The sequence below is a fragment of the Nicotiana tabacum genome, chromosome 22, assembly GCF_000715075.1.
Source record: "Nicotiana tabacum cultivar K326 chromosome 22, ASM71507v2, whole genome shotgun sequence".
Taxonomy (NCBI): domain Eukaryota; kingdom Viridiplantae; phylum Streptophyta; class Magnoliopsida; order Solanales; family Solanaceae; genus Nicotiana; species Nicotiana tabacum.
In genome coordinates, this window is record NC_134101.1 from 107,720,819 (window position 1) to 107,739,950 (window position 19,132).

Genomic DNA, 19,132 nt, shown 5'->3' on the forward strand with positions numbered 1-19,132 from the left:
ACTATTGATATATCTTGTTTCATAGCCTTAGATATCTATCCTTATGTCTTTGCTGCATCTACGCAGGTCAAACTATACCATAACTCTTAATTTTGCTTTATTATTATCGAGGTCTGTTACTCAACTCCAGGTTATTCTCTAGTTGCTTATCCTACATGTATAAATCTAAGTCCTTTAATGCTTCCTCATCAATGTTCATCTTAAGAATGACAGCCTAATCTCATCACATACTTTGGAACTTTTATCAATCTATTGTTGATTCACCTTAATGTTGATATATAATCCACAACTAATACCTTGCAACCACTTACGTAATACACTGTCACTAGGGCTCACGTCTCATTGAGGAACATCTGAAGTGATTTTCCTGATCCACCTAGGATAATACTATACTTCAGTAACTGTATTTCATAGCATCCCAATGTGATCCATCTTACAGGGGTATTCTAATCCTGTGTAATTCATGAAATCCCTTTCTCGTTAAATCATTACTCAATCAAAGGCCTAAATGTCATCCACTTTATCTATCATAATTACACCCTTATTTTACTTCTAGGGCAGCATTTCACATCTTCTAATTTCTCCTAGCCCAAGACTCCTCTGAGTTCATTCAGGATGTACCGAGCTTTCAATAACGTACAGAAGCCATCAACTCTTTTGTTTTGATGGGTTCAATCCCGAGGACTTACCTATTCTTGTCACCGTCTCACTCATCTTTTGTTATCCTTAATTCTATCTACCTAAAACCTTGTCACTCTATGATACTTTAGCTTGCACCTACATATATCTATTTATGCTATTCACAACCTTTCTTTAACTTTCTAGCACCATAGATTTCCTTTCATGCCTTCTCAGTTGCCTTTAAACATAGGCAATTACTTTTTCTGGTCATTCTACCACTTGCTGCATGAATGCTTGGCTTATCTTAGTGTCCGCAACTACTGGAATTTCCTGTAACTCATATGATCTCAAATATCATATTTTGAGTTTTACTTCCCGTTCATCAGCCACGATAGGTACCACTTTCTTATGGAGTTTGTACAATGTTGTTCTGAGACTATTGTTACAAGACCATTTCTTCTTCAAGTTACTATACTTAGGTTGAAGCCTTCTTCCTTTTTCCTCAGATAGTCTTTTAGTGTAGTACTTAAGGGAGATCCTTTGACTCCTATAAAGCTACGAGCTGATACTCGAAGGAATTTTTGATGTTCTTACTTGCCTATAGTTATCCTTAGCTACCTACCTCTGCGCTCTTGTGCTCGTAGGGTTGCTTCTAAACTGAAATTTTGGCTATCTCACTGGTGGTACTTTCTTTTATCTTCATAACACTTATACGGTACTTTTAACTACCCCAAATCCTATCCAACTATTTCTCAAGGATCATGATGTCATTATATCTGCGAGACCGAATTCACTATGTTGGGGTTCACTACGTTTACCTTGCACAATCTACATGATTTGTTTGTATCCTCTTGTTTAGCCATAACTAGGCTCTTTCCGAATCAACTAATAACTACTCGTTGGTCCATTCTCATATCTATATTCTGCGTAATATCTCTTGGGTTATTTTCTTTGTCTTAACTTATCATCCCGGATCCTTATGTATCAAGTGTTCATTCGCACTTATTTAACAATAACATCTGGTGTGGGAACTCTTACTGCCTCTCCTCGGTGGCGTTCTTGCATAATGTTCTGGAGTCGTAACATATCTGTAGGTTTGAATAAATGCAATCTCATTCCTTTCGCCTTTCTACCACATTCTTCCTTTATTATTCCATAGTTACCTAAACCAATAACTCCAACTTAATACCATATCACACCATCTTGCCCATTTAGGGGAGTACTAACATTTAATGCTATGAAGATTTACCAATAAATATTTTACCTCTTCATATTTGGCGTCTTTTCGCATCTTCACGGACTCTTACTTGCCTTGGGGTAACCCTTCTGTACCCGCGATAATTGAATTTCTTATGCACTAAGGTGACACCTAGTGTAACTGACACACTTAGTCTCTTAAGCTTAACTCTACTCATAGTGCTTGCTTTAGGGAAGCATCCTCCTGAATCACCTTTAAAGGTTATTCTTTTGTTGTCCATTCTATTATTGTCGGAACGTGATCTCTGAAATTATCACAATGTCGACTATTATCAAATCCTCAGGTCCCTAATTCATGTTCGGTTTTATCTTGTTCACTAGACCATACTAATTTTTGTTACTATAGGGGGTCAATCACGTTGGCGTTGGACTCACCAAATCATTTCTCGAAATGAGGATATGACCTTCGGCCTATACTCTATTATTGCCACAAGGCCTGTCACCTCTTGTCTTTTCCTTCACTTGACTATAGACTCTATCATCGTGTCATATTTTGATTTACTGTTATCACTTATTTATCACATCTTACTCATAATACTTTATTTACTCGATCTTATTCGCCTACTAATATTTCTGTTTATCACCTTATTCTGAAAATTTCAACAAAACATTCTTTCGCTTTTAGCTCCCCTTGCTCTATCTACTGGCTCTTCGGGTCGCCTAACATTCTCTCTTTACTAGGGATGGGAGCCATACAAAGGTAAATATTTATCCCTTCTAGGATTCCAGTGCATATCTTCTAAATTTTTCCTAAACTTTCTAGTATTCATATCTAAGTGTATTGTTCTAGAGTGCACCGTGGGGGTGTCTCATAAGGAGAACTATTACCACGTTTGTAATATCCTTTAGAAATGTCATCTAATTCTAACAACTCGTCCACCATTTTAGGTTACTCTAACCCTAGCTCAATCCTGATATACCATCCTTCTCTTAAACAATATCCATTAGCTCCCATAGGGCATAACTAAGATATGTGTGGTCAATTGTACATATCTCTGTTACTGTTGAAGGTAGCTTAGAATACATATATTTCTCTGCCTGAATTGTAAAAACTCAAAATCTTCACTAACTGGGTACCTCGTAACCTTCGCCACCTTGCTTCTTTAACTTGTTGAAACTTGTATTTACCTTCTGATTCTCTCGTTGATTTTTAAACCATATGGGTGGATAGATATTCATGCCTTAGGCCTCCTTATCAAGAAACTTACGCGTCTTAATACACACATAATCCACTGAAGACCTTACATTTAATCATCATAAGTATGATGCAAAATCGAGTTCCATAGAGTCAACTTTTCCACATCAACATTCAATATCTTACCAACTTTCTTTGTGGATGTAGGTATCGTTGTATTACGATTAAAGTCGAATTTAGGAGTTTGAATTCTTACAACTGAGCTCTACCACACGATCTAGAATAAGAAGAAAGAGTGACAGTCCTAAATACCTTATAGGCTCCTACTTATAAGTGTGGTGCATAACACACCCATAAATAAGACTCTACTAGACACGGCTTGTAGACTCACTAGGACAGAACTGCTCTGATACCACTTTTGTCACGACCAAATCGGAGGGCCACAACGGGCACCCGATGCCTTACCCAACCGAGTACCAACGTAACATATCTTTCTTATCATACCATCATGGGTAAATGGGCCAAAAGGTCTGTCATGATATAACTAGAATGAAACATAAGGGAATACTTGACATAAGATGACCCAACAAGTAATACACACTTATACATGTGACATACGGTCTTATAAAACCAAAATGTACACTAGTACACTGAACATAGGCCGACAAGTTCATATAATCTTTCATATACATGACATGTGTTTACAAGCCTCTAAGAGTACATACACATCATAAAGGTCGGGACAGGGCCCCGCCATACCAATCAATACATGTCCAAATCATACTGACCAAATAGGCAACTCGGGGGCAAGTGGAGTGCACCAACACCTTCCGTTAAGCTGATAGCCTACTAGGAGGAATATCAACCTTGTCTATCGGGACCTGCAGGCATGAAACGCAGTATCCCCAGGCAAAAGGAACGTCGGTACGAATAAAGTACTGAGTATGTAAGGCAAGAAATCATAAACAAGAACAGTAATGTAAATGAGAGATAGAGGAGATACAACTTGTAATATCTGAGTGCCTCTGGGGGCTACTAACATGAAATGAATAATACATATATATACATAAACTTTTAAAAACATAAGCCACTGTGGGCATCATCATCATATCGTACCCAGCCTCAAAGAGGACTCAGTAAAAATGTACCCGGTCATCATAAGGCTTGGTAGAATCGTACCTGGCCATGTGGGGGTGGTTGCACAATAAGTGCCATACCCGGCCGACTATATCGCGGCTCGGTAGAGTAAAATAGATACTATATATAATGCATGCTAGACTCATGGAATAACGTTCTAAACCTTTCGGAGTGACTTAAGGTCGTTGCACCTTCGATTAACATTATAGACATCCATACCCTCAATATAAACCTCAGTAGGATTCAAGGATCATACACACTTGCACAGAATAACTTTATAAGGAAACAACAACATGGACAACCTTAGTTGCTAGGAGTAGATCCATTATGAAATAGCGTATTCATTTCACTTTAGATCATGCCAAAAGAAAGAAGGAAGTGACTTAACATACCTTAAACCCGTTGAGTCCTTAATACTTTCCAAGCAATTCTTCAAACACGTCAACTCAATCTATCATAGTATGAGGAGATTCAAAATCAGTGTTGAGCAAAGGCTAAGTCTGTAACTTTAGCTAGTAGCTCATTTACGTAAATTCGGGTAGTATCTCCCTTGTAAGAAGGGCCTCCTCCAATACCATATACCAACAACAACAACCAGAGAAATCCATCAACATATAAATGTCAATAACAAGGCACCATATAACAACAACAAGTCACAACTACTTCACGACGAGTGGCAAGCTCTGATTGGAATCCGTATAACCCATATCACCCCTTATAGACTTCTTACATTAACTTAACAGTATCATTAATATGATAATGAATTCATTCATCAATGATTCCATCCTTATACCATATATTTATAACAAAGGAAACAATCCTCAACTCCAACTATCTTCAATTAGTAACTTTATTCTCTAGTTCATGTCTACTCCATCCATTTAACTTAATCAACATCAAGATAACCTTAAGCACATGCAAGAACACAATACACATACTTCCTACTGTAACTAACAGTCGAAATACAAGTTATATTAAGCTTACAACAACCCTCAATGACAATACAACACCATAGAAGTGACTTAAGCTAATCCAAGTAGTATCTTGTAGTTTATCATCCTAACAACTTAACCAACATACAAGAAAGCTTAAGCACAATTAGTAGGCTGTTATACTCACATTAACCAGTAGAAACAACTTGGAATTTCATCCAAACACAGCCCAAAACAATCCTCAATGACAACACAACCTCAAAGAGGCGTTGTTCTTCACTAGAACTAAGTTTTGATGTTGAAATATGGTGTAATCACTTTGGAATCGCTTCAAACCATTATGGTATCTGTTTAGAAGGATTAGGAGAAATTTGGAGACGAAGTTGAGTTTAAAATGAGTTAAAAATAGGCGTCCAAATCATTTATAAAGTGAAGTAGGTAGACCACCGCCTAAGTGGGTCCCATTGGGAGCTGCTTGTGCGGTCTCACGAAAATGCGAATATCTCTCTACTCCGATGTCATATCGACGAATGGCTTAATGCATAGAAACTAGACTCGTAGATCTTCAATATGGTAGGTAGATCAACCCATAATTCCAAGTATATTTGTAGAAAACCTTAGCTACATTTGACCTAATGTTCAGCAAATTTATGGATATAACTTGTGATGACCTTTGCCAACTCTTGTTCCACAACTTGCTTGCCTTCAAAATGTAGAAAATGACTATCATAAGACTAAAATAACTCATAGCATAACCTCCTTACCATGTTAAGAACTCTAATATCACCCCAAAGTACATATTATAACATTCCAAACTTGTCGACTTTCGACGAAACTTATTTTCTCCAATTGGTTTAACTTTTAAGCTTTCCAACTCTTTTGGTACTCTTTATTCATGATCTTAAATATTTGTAACCTCCAAGGTAACATGATTAACTTACTTTATGTACTTTCAAAAACGATCTTAGTTCCGAGCTTACATCAATGGCTTACGACGCACTCTCGCGTATGAAAACGTGGGGTGTCACAGTGTTAATGCACGAAGGGTGATACCGTGCCATGATTTGAGAGTTAATGCATGAAAGGTGATGTCGTACCAATTTTATGAGAGTTAATGCACGAAGGGTGATGTCGTGCCATGATTATGAGAGGTAATGCACGAAGGGTGAAGCCGTGCCGTTTTTGTTGTTTCATATGGTGAGGACGAGAGTAAAAGCACGACGGGTGATGCCGTGCACGTGTTTCTACTTCATTATTCTTATTGATTCAGATATGATGTTCATTATGCTTCTCTATTAGTTTATTGTTAGAATTAGATATTCCCCGTAGCATGTCCCCTTCCCATCTTTATCTGTCATTTCCTGTTGTTATTGCTCTGTTTGTATATGCTTTAACTACATAGGTTTATTTGGTTGTCGTGTCCTAGCCTCGTCACTACTTTTCTGAGGTTAGACTCGACACTTACCAGTACATGAGGTTGGTTGTACTGATACTGCACTCTACACTCTTTTGTGCAGATTTTGGTGCCGGACCCGGTGAGTAGCTGAGGTAGCTGCCTTCACTCTAGGGAGACCAAGGTAGATCTGCTGGCGTCCGCAGATCCCCTTCCCTGTTTTAGCTTTCTGCTGTCTCTTTTCATTTCGAGAACAGTTGTACTTTTCTTTCTAGACCAGTGTTTGTAGAAATTCGTAGATGTTCGTGAAATTGTGATACTAGATTCGTGGGTAGATATGTATTGGATTATTTGAATTTGTTATAACTCTTCCTCACTTTTCATTTGCTTAGATTTAGTTACTGTTTATATCTGTTTGGGTTGATTGCCAATGTGTTAAAACCTTAATAGTGGCTTGCCTAACTTTGACGAGTAGGCTCCATCACGACTCCCGAGGGTGGAAAATCCGAGTCGTGACAGCTTTTCTCAAAAGTACTTTCAAAAAAGTATTTTTGGTGAAAAACAATTTATGTTTGGCTAATTAATTTGAAAAGCACTTTTGAGCAGTAATTAATGTTTGGCCAAACTTTTGAAAACTGCTTCTATGTGTATTTTTCTCGAAAGTAATTTTTAGAAAAGTGTTTTTGGAGAGAAGCTATTTTTTTCTACTTCTCAAAAACTGCTTCTGCTTCTCCTCAAAAGTATTTTTTTTTCTTTTTAAAAGCTTGGCCAAGCACGTTTTGGTCAAAATCCCTTTGGATAAAAAAAAGTACTTTCGGTCCAAAAAAAAAAAAGCTTGGCCAAATAGGCTAATAATAGCGTGGGTGTTATGTAATTAGAAATTGTTTATTAGACAATTCAAAGGTCAACTTTTGAAGGTGCCTTATTGAAGATTTGATGAATTTTGAAACTCACCACAAAATGGTCGGTATAACGGCTTCTCCGATTCAATCGTTTGGAGTTACCATGACCGTAGATTAGCCTCTCTTGAGAAATTATAAAATCAAATCATAAACCTCCTCCTTTTGGCCTTCCATTCCAATTCTCTTTGCATCTCTACCAGCAGTTTTGAGATATGTCGGCTCAATATTCCTGAGGCTGGAATCACGTCTTTCTTGCATATGGTATCGTTGTTTCTTCATAGAGTCATGCATGTTTGGATTTGTGGGTGGGGTTTGCATTGTCTTCTCTAATATGTTTCGTTATTTGTGCGTTATCATGTACCTAGCTATATGTATTCGAAATTATTCAACTGTCGGTTCTTGTTGTTTTTGTTTTTCGACCTACCGATATTGCAAAATCTAAAGTGGTACGGAATATATTATAATCCTATTATATTATACTTTTCCTTCTAAACGTTGTATAATTATGAACACTATGATTGTCACCTTTTATTTTGGTGGTATTGTGTTGTAACTTTCTAAAGTCTAGTGCACATATTTTCAGAATATACTGTTTCCGTTTTGGAAAATGTGATTCAACAATGGTTGTATATTATTTTACAAGTCTTACTCATATTATTTTGTTTTTTCCTTCTTTTGTTTCTAGGTATCACCATGCTGCTGGCATTGCTAACTAACAGAGTCTCATTGCTTGTATAATTATATGAAATTTGGACTCTGGTGGCAGGTAAGCACTAAAATTCCATATGTACAATGTTATTTTAGGGTGATTGATTATTTTCTTAACTTCCTGGATCACACAGTCGTTATACTTAAACACAGAACTAAAAGCAGTTACTTTCCCCAAATTTTCTTCTACATGACTAAATGGTTTAGGATGGGTCTCGACTAGTTTTCGTACCTGCAGCAAAGTTGTATATAGCTTGAAAATTTGTGTGCTAACATCTGAGAGGGGAATATGTGTCTTTCTTCCCCTACATTGCTCTTTTCTTTTTTTTTTTTTTTTTTTTGGCCTTAACTTCTGCTTGCATCATCTAGTAGTTCTTCATAACAGCTTTTTGTTACAGTGGGTTGTGTTCGATTGTGAGCAGAGAAGCAGGGGGTTATGTAATGTGGTTGAGGTTTTGCAAATGATTCTCTTCTTATTCTTTTCCATGATATGATATAGGGGTTATCCAGCACTTCGTTGTGGAGCCACATGTAACCAAAGGGATCCAATTGAATCCCCTTCATTGGTAAATTGTACTGCGTAATTAGAGTTAAAACAACCTTTTTGTACATAAATATTTTGAATCCCCTTAACACAAGAGAATACGAGTTGAAACCCAGTTGTGCCATTTTTGGGTTATTTTGAATCCCCTTGTCAAAATTAGTGACTCCGTTACTGCTTGTAAAGTCGATAAATTAATTGTTTATCTTGTCAACAGAAATTTGAAGTTCTTTTACTTTTCTGCTTCAATAGTAATTTCACGGACATATTGAAGCATCTTCTCCCTGATTATTATTTAAGATACTGCATTTCCTTGTAAAAGTGATTTGACAGTAATTCTACATACACGCCTTTATTTTGACCTTAAAATGATGGACTTGCTAGGATTTTGGTTGTCTCTGTGCAAATACTCTCAAAACGTTCTATACAAGTTCATTGTAGATAGTTTAGAAGGTAGTGGTACTTCCACTCTTCTAATAGATTATATCCAATTAGAAAGTTCAATTGTGTACAAATAAGATAACATTTTTTTTTTCTGGTGATGTCTTTCTTGCATCGTGGGAGAATGTTACGAATCTAACACTGATTGTCATTTTCTTCTCCTGCACTTTATCTCAGGTCTCCTCATCTTCTGGTATCTTGAAAGATAGATACTGTTCATAGAATTTCTTGAAAATTGGACTCTAAAGGAAAGCAAACACTTAGATTTTGAATCAAATGTGAGGTAAATTTTTTGGCTAACCACCTGAAATTCATTACACCTACTGTTGTTTATTGTAATAGCATCTGGAAAACTGCAGAGAATGCACAAGTACTTGTTATGGTGGCATGATTATTTTCTAAACTTCCTGGATTATACATGCATGATAATGTTGGTATACTGAAATAATTTCGCTTTCCCAAATTGTATCTACTACTAAACTGGTTAAATAGGAGTAAGAATCATGTGTTAACCAATTACCACCAATCACAATTCATTAGAGTGTATGTTCTTAAAGTCATTTGATATAGGCATCAACGAATTGAACCTGCGCTGATGGAAATGCAGAATGGGGAGAGCAAAATTAAAACTGCATAAGTTGGATGGTAGCAACCGCATAGGAGTATACTCAAGGCGGAAGAAGGGACTCTTGAAGAAAGCTAATGAGCTGTCAGTATTGTGTGACATTGACATCTTTCTTGCCATGTTTTCACCAGGTGGAAAGCCTAGTGTATACAAGTCAGATAACAGGTACTTTTTCCCAACACGATAACTCAAGATTAAGCCTTAAATTTCCATATCTTAATGTTATAGGTCTTTGGAGAGAAAATTAATGCGTCAATTATTTTGTTGTGGGAAATGTGATTGTTACTTTTTGATGCCAAGACACTTTATCCATGTTTACAATTTATGAGATATGAAGTATTTTGTGGCATCCACCTGAATGAAAATATTGCTAATTTTAATTATTATGCACCTTTAAATCTAACAAACATTAGAGACCAGTTTTTGCAAAAGCCTTTCTATCGATAAATCTTAAATCCCCTTCATTCTTCTTCCTCCAGTAGCTTTGAGGACGTGATTACCAAGTTTGCCGAAGTAAATCCAGAAGAAAGAGCAAAAAGGTAACATAACACATTTGTATGAATAATTGTGCTGATGAAATAATTCAATGCATTAAGAGTAATTCTTTGAACTTTTCTTTTACTTGATAAGCAGGAAGATGGAGTGCCTTGATGTAAGTCAACCTTCTGTCTTTCCGTTCATGTGTGCATTTAAATTTTCAAGGTGCTTTTCTAGTGATGCACTTTTCTGGCTTTGAACATTTAGACAATAAAGAAAGCTTGCAAGAAGTCTGATCACGATGTAGACATAGGACAGCAGCTTTGTCCTGGGTACGTTTCGTTTCACTGCCATGTAGTTATGTTTACCTATCTTTTAAGAAATCAAGGCCTGTCAGGTTGACTTTTTTTACTACTGAAAACATTTCTTCTCATTCTTTTTCAGGGATTTGACAACGGAGGTATTAATTTTTTTTATCACAAAATATCACTATGATTATCAAATTTGTTACCATTGGTAGCAATGCTAGTTAGATTTACTGAGCTTCTTGTGCTTAATGTAGGATATCAATTTTCTCACACATTCATTAAGAATTCGACTTTCAGATATTGAGGGTAGAGTCAGGTAACTTTGATCTCTTTCATTGTTCATTTTTTTTTTCAAAGGATATCTTCCAGTACAAATATAAAAGCATAATCATAGATTAGGCCTCTTATGATTGGTGTCGTTATATATTTAGTGATTTATAAGAAAAACCCTGTTAATTTTCTTCTGCAAGTGTTAAGAAGTTGATTATTCGTTCTTGAATTGTTCCAAAGAACAACTATTTTGGATAGGAGATAAAGTCCTCAGACGTATATAATGTCTGGCAGAATACTTAAAAAGTTGGTTTACCAAATGCTTAAAGTTTCACAGTTCTACTAAAAAGCTAGTGATTCTTCCACTCTTGATTGGGTCAATGCTTCATGGAGGAATAAAGTTTATAGATTTTTAATAGAAATCAGATGATATTGTAACTCAGCAGTATTACTATAGTGCACCTTTTAAGTTAAATTCAACTCCCATGAATAGCACAAAAATTTTCTTTGAAAGAAGTAAAGAAAAACAAGGTGCAAATGTTGACTGGTAGAGTAAGATTGATGCACACATAACTGATGTGCTCGTGACAGTGAACAAAGGCTAGGGAAGGGTGTCAAGGCAAGGACCTAATTTTACAGTGCCTTGACATGCAGTTTGAGAAAGAATTTTGTTGGGATATATTTAAATGACATGTGGCTTTGTCCTGTCCTCTTATGTAGGCTTTCATTCTTCACATACTACTATTCCATTTATGATTCCCGTTTAAGAGTTTATCTGATATCTAGCTGTGACTCTGCTTTACGAGTTTACGTGGACTAACGAGGCCAGGACCTACTCCTTTTGCAGTTTTGATTTGACCACACTTTGTGAGAAATGAGAAAGTGAGGTTGCTGAGTTGGTTCAATGAACTTTTATTTCATTACTTCACATGATAGTGAATGGATTTTACTGTGTTGGTCCCACAATTATTATATAAATACTTCTGAAAAATATTTATTTCAAACTTTTCTTGAACATTATATCATAAGACTGAACTTATCTCCCTTAAGAATAAGAGATGAGACTTTCTCTAAATCAACTTCACATTTGAGGAGAACTTGCTTTTTTTATTCAACAACTGCACTGACAATCATTGCGTCATTATAGGTTTGACTGAGTATTGTGGTTGTGTCTTATAAATAAATGGAGATCATTTCTACTACATATGCTGGATAGACATTCAAATGATAATCAAATAATTCTGTGAACACTTGTGACCTCAGAAATGGGATATACATAGTCTAATGTGTGATGTGTGTGGTCATAGCAATTAGGAAGTAAAGTTAGATACTGTTTTGGGGAAGGCCAATAAATCATAGCAAAGTTGCTAGCTGATTTTTTGGCTTTTCTGCAAATATGTAAGTTATGAGTTTATCATAAGCATATCCAAATTTCCCACCAGCTAAGTTTACAGTGACACACTAAGTTGGGCAGTATTTCGCAAATCCTTCGAGTAATTTTATATGTTTCATTCTTTGTTTCATGTGTAGCTGAAGAATGTTAAGAAGGTTACATATTCTCCTTTTTCTCTTCCAGAAAAGAGAATATCCCTTGTTATCAGGTCTATGATAATTCAGTACAGTATGACCACACCAAAAAAAAAAAGGCAATGAAAGTGTTGCATGAATAGATCAACAGTTAGCTGATTCAGATTTTTCTCTCCCGTCCCTAGGTTCATATGCCTCGTTGACTTACTATTATTTCTATGGAGATAGTTCTAGGAAATATATATGACATTTCTTTTTGTTTTGGAATATGTAGGCTATGGAAGAATCTTGAAAAGATTGACAGCATTCAACAACTTAGGAAAATGGAGGACTCAATATCAAAATCTCTTAACGAAATCGCGAAACATAAGGTATACTTAATTCTTGCTTCACCTGGCATTCGATAGCTATGTTTTTTATTTACGCACTTATGGGTAGCCAGTCACCACATTTATTATGAATGATCAAATTTACTCATTATTGTTAATTTAATCGATGAGGACCTCAAGGGCCTTAAAGGGAGTACTATTGTTGGATATATATTTGGTTAAACCTTTTACTTAAACTCACTTTGTTTTCTTAAATAAAAGTATTAAAAAAATCTGGTTTATGTGATACCCTGGCGTTTCTTAGAGTAATATGTTGTCTCTATGAAAATAATAGGAGCGTGCTGTTATATTGATCCTCTTGCAGTGGATCGTAAGCTAATTTCTTTATTAACAGTTTATAACTACAAATAAACAAAATAAAAAGAGCTGCTAATAGAATACTGTGCTTGGCTGTAATGTTTCCAACATAATCCATTACTCCCTCCGATCCAATTTATCTAAACCTGATTGACTGAGCACGAAGTTTAAGAAAAAATGATGATTTTTGGAATTTGTGGTCCTAAACAAGTCAAAAATGGGCCCAGAGTGTTTGTGTGGCGATAAAAGCTTTTCATTAAGGGTACAATTGTAAGTTTAAGCTAATTTATTTTCAAATTTGGAAAGGGGTCCTTCTTTTTGGAACGAACCAAAAAGGAAATAGGTTCAACGGAGGGAGTACTATTTATCTTTTGATTTTCTTATTTTTCCATATTTTGATAAAAGCTCATAATAAGTGTTAATTAATGTGTAAATATAACGTGCAATGATAAGTTAAAGAGTTATGCTTTACAGTTTATTGTAAATTAAAAGATTGTAATGAGCTCTGTTTGCGTTGCAGTGTGGGATGGCTTCATTAATTTTTGGTGCTGGGAAAGATTTTCAGCCTTCTTCAGTCCGACATGGGATTGATTCACCTTTGAACTCTGATGCTAGGAAAGAGCTCCATCCATGTTCATCAGTCCATGCTTGTGATAGTGAAAATATTGATGTATATGAAGACATGAATTCATTCGATTCATTTTTACTTTGTGATACTGGGCAAGATTTCCAGGCTTCTTCACTGATGCAGCATGGGATGAATTTGGGACAAGAGCTCTATCAATGTTCATCAGTCCACGGTGAAAATATGGATGTATATGAGGACTTAAATTCATTTCCACTAGAGTGAGGAACCACCTTTATGTGCTTCAGACTTCCAATTATCATGTGCCTTTTTAAGTAAAAGATTTTAATATATGATCTAATTGGCATTGATATCTTTATTGCTATGTCTAATAAAAACACAATATTTTTGTCCTGTCTTCCTTCTCCCATGCTCCCCCAATACTTCCTTGTTTGTACTGTAATCATAGTTTTTATTTTATCTGCAGAAGTAATTATTAGCTTCTGACATTTTAATAATTTGGGGTCTCTAGGTATTTGGAGGAACAATCTTTTTCTTTTGAGAGCTACACAAATCTTGTTTGCAACAAAGAAATTGAAGTCTCTATGCCAGAATCCGTAAATTTTGTACCTGGGGAAATATTTCTGGATTGTGAAGTAAATCAGGAAGATATTGTAACAGAATTTGGGTTTACCTTTGATGTGCCACAACTAGAACAGATGGATGACAAGGGAAATGCTTTTGACTGTAGCATCAACAAAGGTTCCAGACTTCCTCATTCTGATCTTGTTAACATCCACGATAGTTCAAAATCAGCATCTGGTACTTGTGAAAATATGATATTAGCCGACTCTCTACACTTTCTGGTAAGTTTTAACCTTTATGATGTAGCGAAATCTCTAATACTCTTACCACTCCTTTCACATTTCATTACTCTTTACATTTTGAAAAAAGAAATATTGATTGTTTTCTGTCATTGTCCAAAGATCCATCCATGTGAAACTAGTTTCTGAATTGAAGCTATATGGGAACCATTTGAATGCTTACGATTTGTCATCTGCATCAAGTCTAAATTGCTGATTGTAACTACATTAGTCTCAAGATTATTATAGAACCTCCAATCAACTTTTTTTTTTTATCAAACCTTACAATTCTGATTTATATCATAGCACCGATCCACTTAGTTCAGTCTCGAGGACGGGATAACAGGGGCGTAGCACCGAATATGTTGGAATAGTCCCACCCAGTAGATGGACAAGCCAGTAGTACCAATCAAGGAAGCCTTGAACTATAGAGCTTTCTTTCCCGATGGTTATCTCTCTTAAGGAGGAAATTTTCTATAAACTTCAACAACTACAAACTCAGTTTAATCCTATAAGTGGGGTCTGGGGAGGATAGTGCGTACGCAGACTTTACCCCTACCCTAAAAAGGTAGAGAGGTTGTTTTCGACTGACCCTCTGCTCAAGGAACATTAACAATAAAGCAACAACAATGTAATAGGGTAACGAAAGCGAATGACACAACAAGTAATAAAGAACCAGGAATACAATTTTCTCTTAAACTGTCTTCACATTTTGAGGGGAGAATTCTTTCGAGGCTAAATTCCATCATCCTACTGCCACGGCGGTCGTTTTTGCATCTTAGGTTTTGGAAAATCTTTGTGATTGCATCTTATCAAAACATGGAGATCATTTCTATGACATTTGGTGGCCAAAAATACAATTGTTATTCAGAATTCTGTAACCCTTCTGAGATCAGAGATGGAATATGCATAATCTAGTGTATGTGGTCATAGCAATTTGAGTGACGTTTGAGGAAGGTCAATGAGTTGCAGAAAAGCTGTCAGCTAATTGTTGGCTTAGTTTGTTGCATATATTTTAGTTATTAATCTAGGATGCATTCTGACATTGTCCACCATCTGCATTTTTAGTGGAAAGATTTTATTTGGTAGTATTTCCAAAATCCTTAGAGTACATTGTGTAATTCAATGTTTGACGTGCAGCTGAAGAAACATTTAACAGATCACACACTTGTCCTCTATCAAAGAAAAGATTTTGCTTCTCATTAATATCCCGTTATATCATATTGCATTCTGATAATCTGAATTAGGTTAGTTGACCAGACGCAATAAAAAATGTAGCATACATTGATCAGCAATAAGCTGACCTTAATATGTTTTATTTACCCAAGGAAAACTAAGGAAGTTTTCCCTTTTCACAATTTTATCTCGGCATTTAGCATTGACTTATAGCATGGTGATTCCTTTTCTCTTGTGATATAGGGAACTGTAGATTTCAGAAGAATATTCACAAAATTAACATCATGAATATCTTAGAAAAATGGGTGACTCACTAGCAAACTCCATTAAAGTGCCTCTGGTAAAAAATTCAAATACTTTTCAACGTAATCTATTTCCAAATGTTAAAGTGGATTTGGCACAAAATCGTAAAGGTGCCTCTGATATGATGATATCTTAACATTTATAGAGTTATATGAAGCTCCTATGAAAATAAGAGGATTTGTAGATAAAATTTTTAAGGCTTGGAATCCTTAGGTATATAATAAAAAAACTAGTAAATGGAAAAGACTGCTCAACTGTGTACAACCACTGGCTGTTAGATTTCCAGCATATCCATTATTATCTTTTGCTATTCTCATTCATGCCATTGTAATAAAAAACTAATAATTTGTTAATTAGTAGTAGGTACATCTTAGTACTCTAAAATACTGTGTGTACTGCAACTTAATGTTCCCCTTTATTGCCATTATGATAGAAACTAAAAATTAATATTAATTAATAGGTACATCTTAGTACTCTGAAATACTGTGTATACTACAAGTTTTAAGGAGCATTCTTTGCATTTCAGTATGGGATGGATTCATCAAGTTCCGATGCTGGAGAAGAGTTTTCAACTTCTTCCTCAATCAAGCATGGGATAAATTTATCTTCAACCCAACTCGATGCAGGCTTATCTGTCAATGGTGGTGATAGTGAAAATATGGACGATTACGAGGATCTTATTGCGTTTGTTTCATGTTTAAAATTTGATGATGAGCACGGATTTCAGTCTTCACCATCAATTGGCCAGTATAGTATGAATTCACCTGTAAGTTTTGATGCTGGGCAAGAGCTGCATCGATCTTCATCAGTCAACGGAGGTGATAGTGAAAGTATTAATGGATACGGGGACCTAAATTTGTTTGTACAAGGGTAAGGGTTTACCTTTGTATCAAGCTTCAAGCTGCAAATCATCATAGTCCTCGGTAATTTGATAATAGTTATGTCATATATATCGTGCAAGACAACTATAACAAGATACGTTTGAAAACTTCTGGCACTGATACTACTGCAGTAACGATATCTTTTATTTCTTCATCACCACGTTTAGACGAATGTATTATTGTTCCTATTTCCCATCCATATGCCCCACTCACCATCATCAGTATCATTATCACCACCTTTATCATTATATACAGAGATAATTATTACCCTCTAATATGTCATTTGATTTCGGATTTCAGGTTTTTGGATGATCCATCTTTAATGATCGAGAGCTGTACGGATCTTGCTTGCAACCATGAAGTAGAAAATTATAAGCCAGGATATGAAAATTGCTCAGCGGATAAAATGTTTCTGGATTGTCAATTAAATCAGGAAAATATTGAAATGGCATTCAAATCTAATCTTGATTTGCCACTGGTAGAGCAAATGGATGTCCAGGAAAGCAGTTTTGACTGTCTCAACAAAGGTTTTGGATTTCCACTATTAACATCCATCCTAGTGTAACTTGTGACAATATGACTATCTCAACTTTCCTGTAAGTTTCACCTGTCTTAATCTTGTATTTCACTTGGAAACTACTCCTCTCTAACATTCTACAATTCCTTCCTCATTTCCTTACTCCTTACATTGTCTTTTTTAAATTTTATTACTTACTATTAAGAGGGGGAAAAGGGGAGGCGGGTATCGCATTGGGGTGATTCGATCCTTGATCACATGGTGAAGGATGATGGGCTTAATCCTTACTTCTTGAGATATTCATTTTGTTCTATTATTGGCAAAAGATCCATACATGGGAAACTAGTGGTTTTTAAAGTGGTTCTACTTGAGGAATGATCTCTTATTAGAATATATATCTTCTCCAACATCATGTCTAAATTGCTGGTGTTAATATTTTGAAGGGGATAATGCACGTCTCTAAAACATGCAGTTAAAGTATTATTTTCCCTCCCATGTGCCATCTCAATATGTACAGGGTTAGAATAAAGCAGGTTGAAGACAACTTAATTATTTGTGGAATACCAAAAGAATTATTTATGGAATACGAGTATCAAGAAGATATTAGAATCACATTCATGTACAATTTTGTTAGCTATTAGAAGATATTATGAACAATGTTTGTATTTCTGAAGTCTTATAGCTTAATCAGGGGCGAAGCTACATGTCTTAAAAGTGGTCAATTGACCAACATTCGTCAGAAAAGTACGCTGCGTAATATCAAATTTTAAAGATATATACATATACTGAACATCGTTTGTTGGGGAACTTTTTTCACTTCTTTCAAGTTTGAACACCCTTGAGGAAATTCTTAGCTTCGCCACTGAGCTTAATTGCTTAATGAGCTTAAAGATACCTGTTGGCTATCATAACAGTTTGGCATGCTATACCTTAGTAGTTGTACTTATAGAACTATTCCTTAATTTCTCTAAAAATTGCAGCTCATTGATTAGCAGTATTGCAACTTTGCAAGCAATGGCAAACATCTAAATTTCCTTACGAAAAAGAATTGCAGCTCATCAATTTCTATGTATTCCGTGCCCACCTCCTCAAACCAAATAAATGATTATCCTTTTGCCCTGTTACAGGTGTACTATTTTGGATCGACATTGACACATATGAAAAGAAAAAAATGTGAATATATATACATACATACACGTGATAATCTAAACACATTAGATAGCTCGTGAATCACAAAACGAGAACTTGCTTATTCGCATAACGGAAGCGGAAGGAATGGATGAACTGCAGCTGGAATTACCGATCAGCGATGGTTGTCACGGTGTATTGGATCCCTACACCACAGTCTAAAGCCTACTTCGATTTTAGGAGAAGACTAAGCGTAAAAAAGTACTGCATATTTTGTCTACTTTGAAGTCCATCGTATGTGTACTTACTGTGATTTGCCCTAGTGGGCTTTATGAGCACCCCTTATGGGTGAACTTTATTTACTATATCTCCCACTCACACATAATGAGAGTGCTCATCTAAATTGAGAAACAAATTCTCATCTCATTTCCTCAATCATTCATATAGGGAAGTAGACCGTGCGACCAGCATACTATGAGAGTTAAATGTTATACATCTGTTAGGAGTATATAGCCTCTCGTCGAGTGCAAACATGCAAGTAGATCATAAGTATGCAGTACCCTAGATCATATAAATCATATTTGATATAGTCTCAACATCTCATCTATCATTATTTCTTGTATTCACAATCATAATTAATAAGTTATAACTAGTGCACCAGTGAACACAATTAAACGAGATTCCATCAATGATCTTCCTCTTCTCACTATCCCCTTAACATTAGTATGACTCATTTTCT

General features: G+C 35.7%; 1 protein-coding gene across 6 annotated transcripts; it reads left to right on the forward strand.

Moving 5' to 3' along the window:
- Positions 1-7,389: 7,389 nt before the first annotated feature.
- On the forward strand, positions 7,390-18,817 carry LOC107804730 (uncharacterized). Of its 6 annotated transcripts, XM_016628660.2 has the most exons (15): positions 7,390-7,638; positions 8,063-8,143; positions 9,245-9,350; positions 9,675-9,857; positions 10,172-10,231; positions 10,326-10,344; positions 10,437-10,501; positions 10,614-10,629; positions 10,732-10,793; positions 12,549-12,645; positions 13,481-13,806; positions 14,058-14,391; positions 16,394-16,737; positions 17,049-17,344; positions 18,393-18,817. In XM_016628660.2, exons 4-14 carry the CDS (start codon positions 9,676-9,678, stop codon positions 17,311-17,313), a joined length of 1,770 nt encoding a protein of 589 aa, XP_016484146.1. In that variant the 5' UTR covers positions 7,390-7,638; positions 8,063-8,143; positions 9,245-9,350; position 9,675; the 3' UTR covers positions 17,314-17,344; positions 18,393-18,817. The 6 variants fall into 6 exon arrangements, with proteins under 6 accessions (XP_016484146.1, XP_016484149.1, XP_016484155.1 ...); XM_016628663.2 differs by lacking the exon at positions 18,393-18,817 and having other exon boundaries at positions 9,625-9,857; positions 17,049-17,427; XM_016628669.2 differs by lacking the exon at positions 18,393-18,817 and having other exon boundaries at positions 9,638-9,857; positions 17,049-17,427.
- Positions 18,818-19,132: the final 315 nt, after the last annotated feature.

Excerpts from the sequence above, each read along its gene's own strand:
- LOC107804730 (XM_016628660.2), top strand. The coding sequence starts at position 9,676 with ATGGGGAGAGCAAAATTAAAACTGCATAAGTTGGATGGTAGCAACCGC. Across the intron at positions 9,858-10,171 it reads GTATACAAGTCAGATAACAG|TAGCTTTGAGGACGTGATTA; the intron begins GTACTTTTTCCC and ends TTCTTCCTCCAG. Across the intron at positions 12,646-13,480 it reads ACGAAATCGCGAAACATAAG|TGTGGGATGGCTTCATTAAT; the intron begins GTATACTTAATT and ends TTTGCGTTGCAG.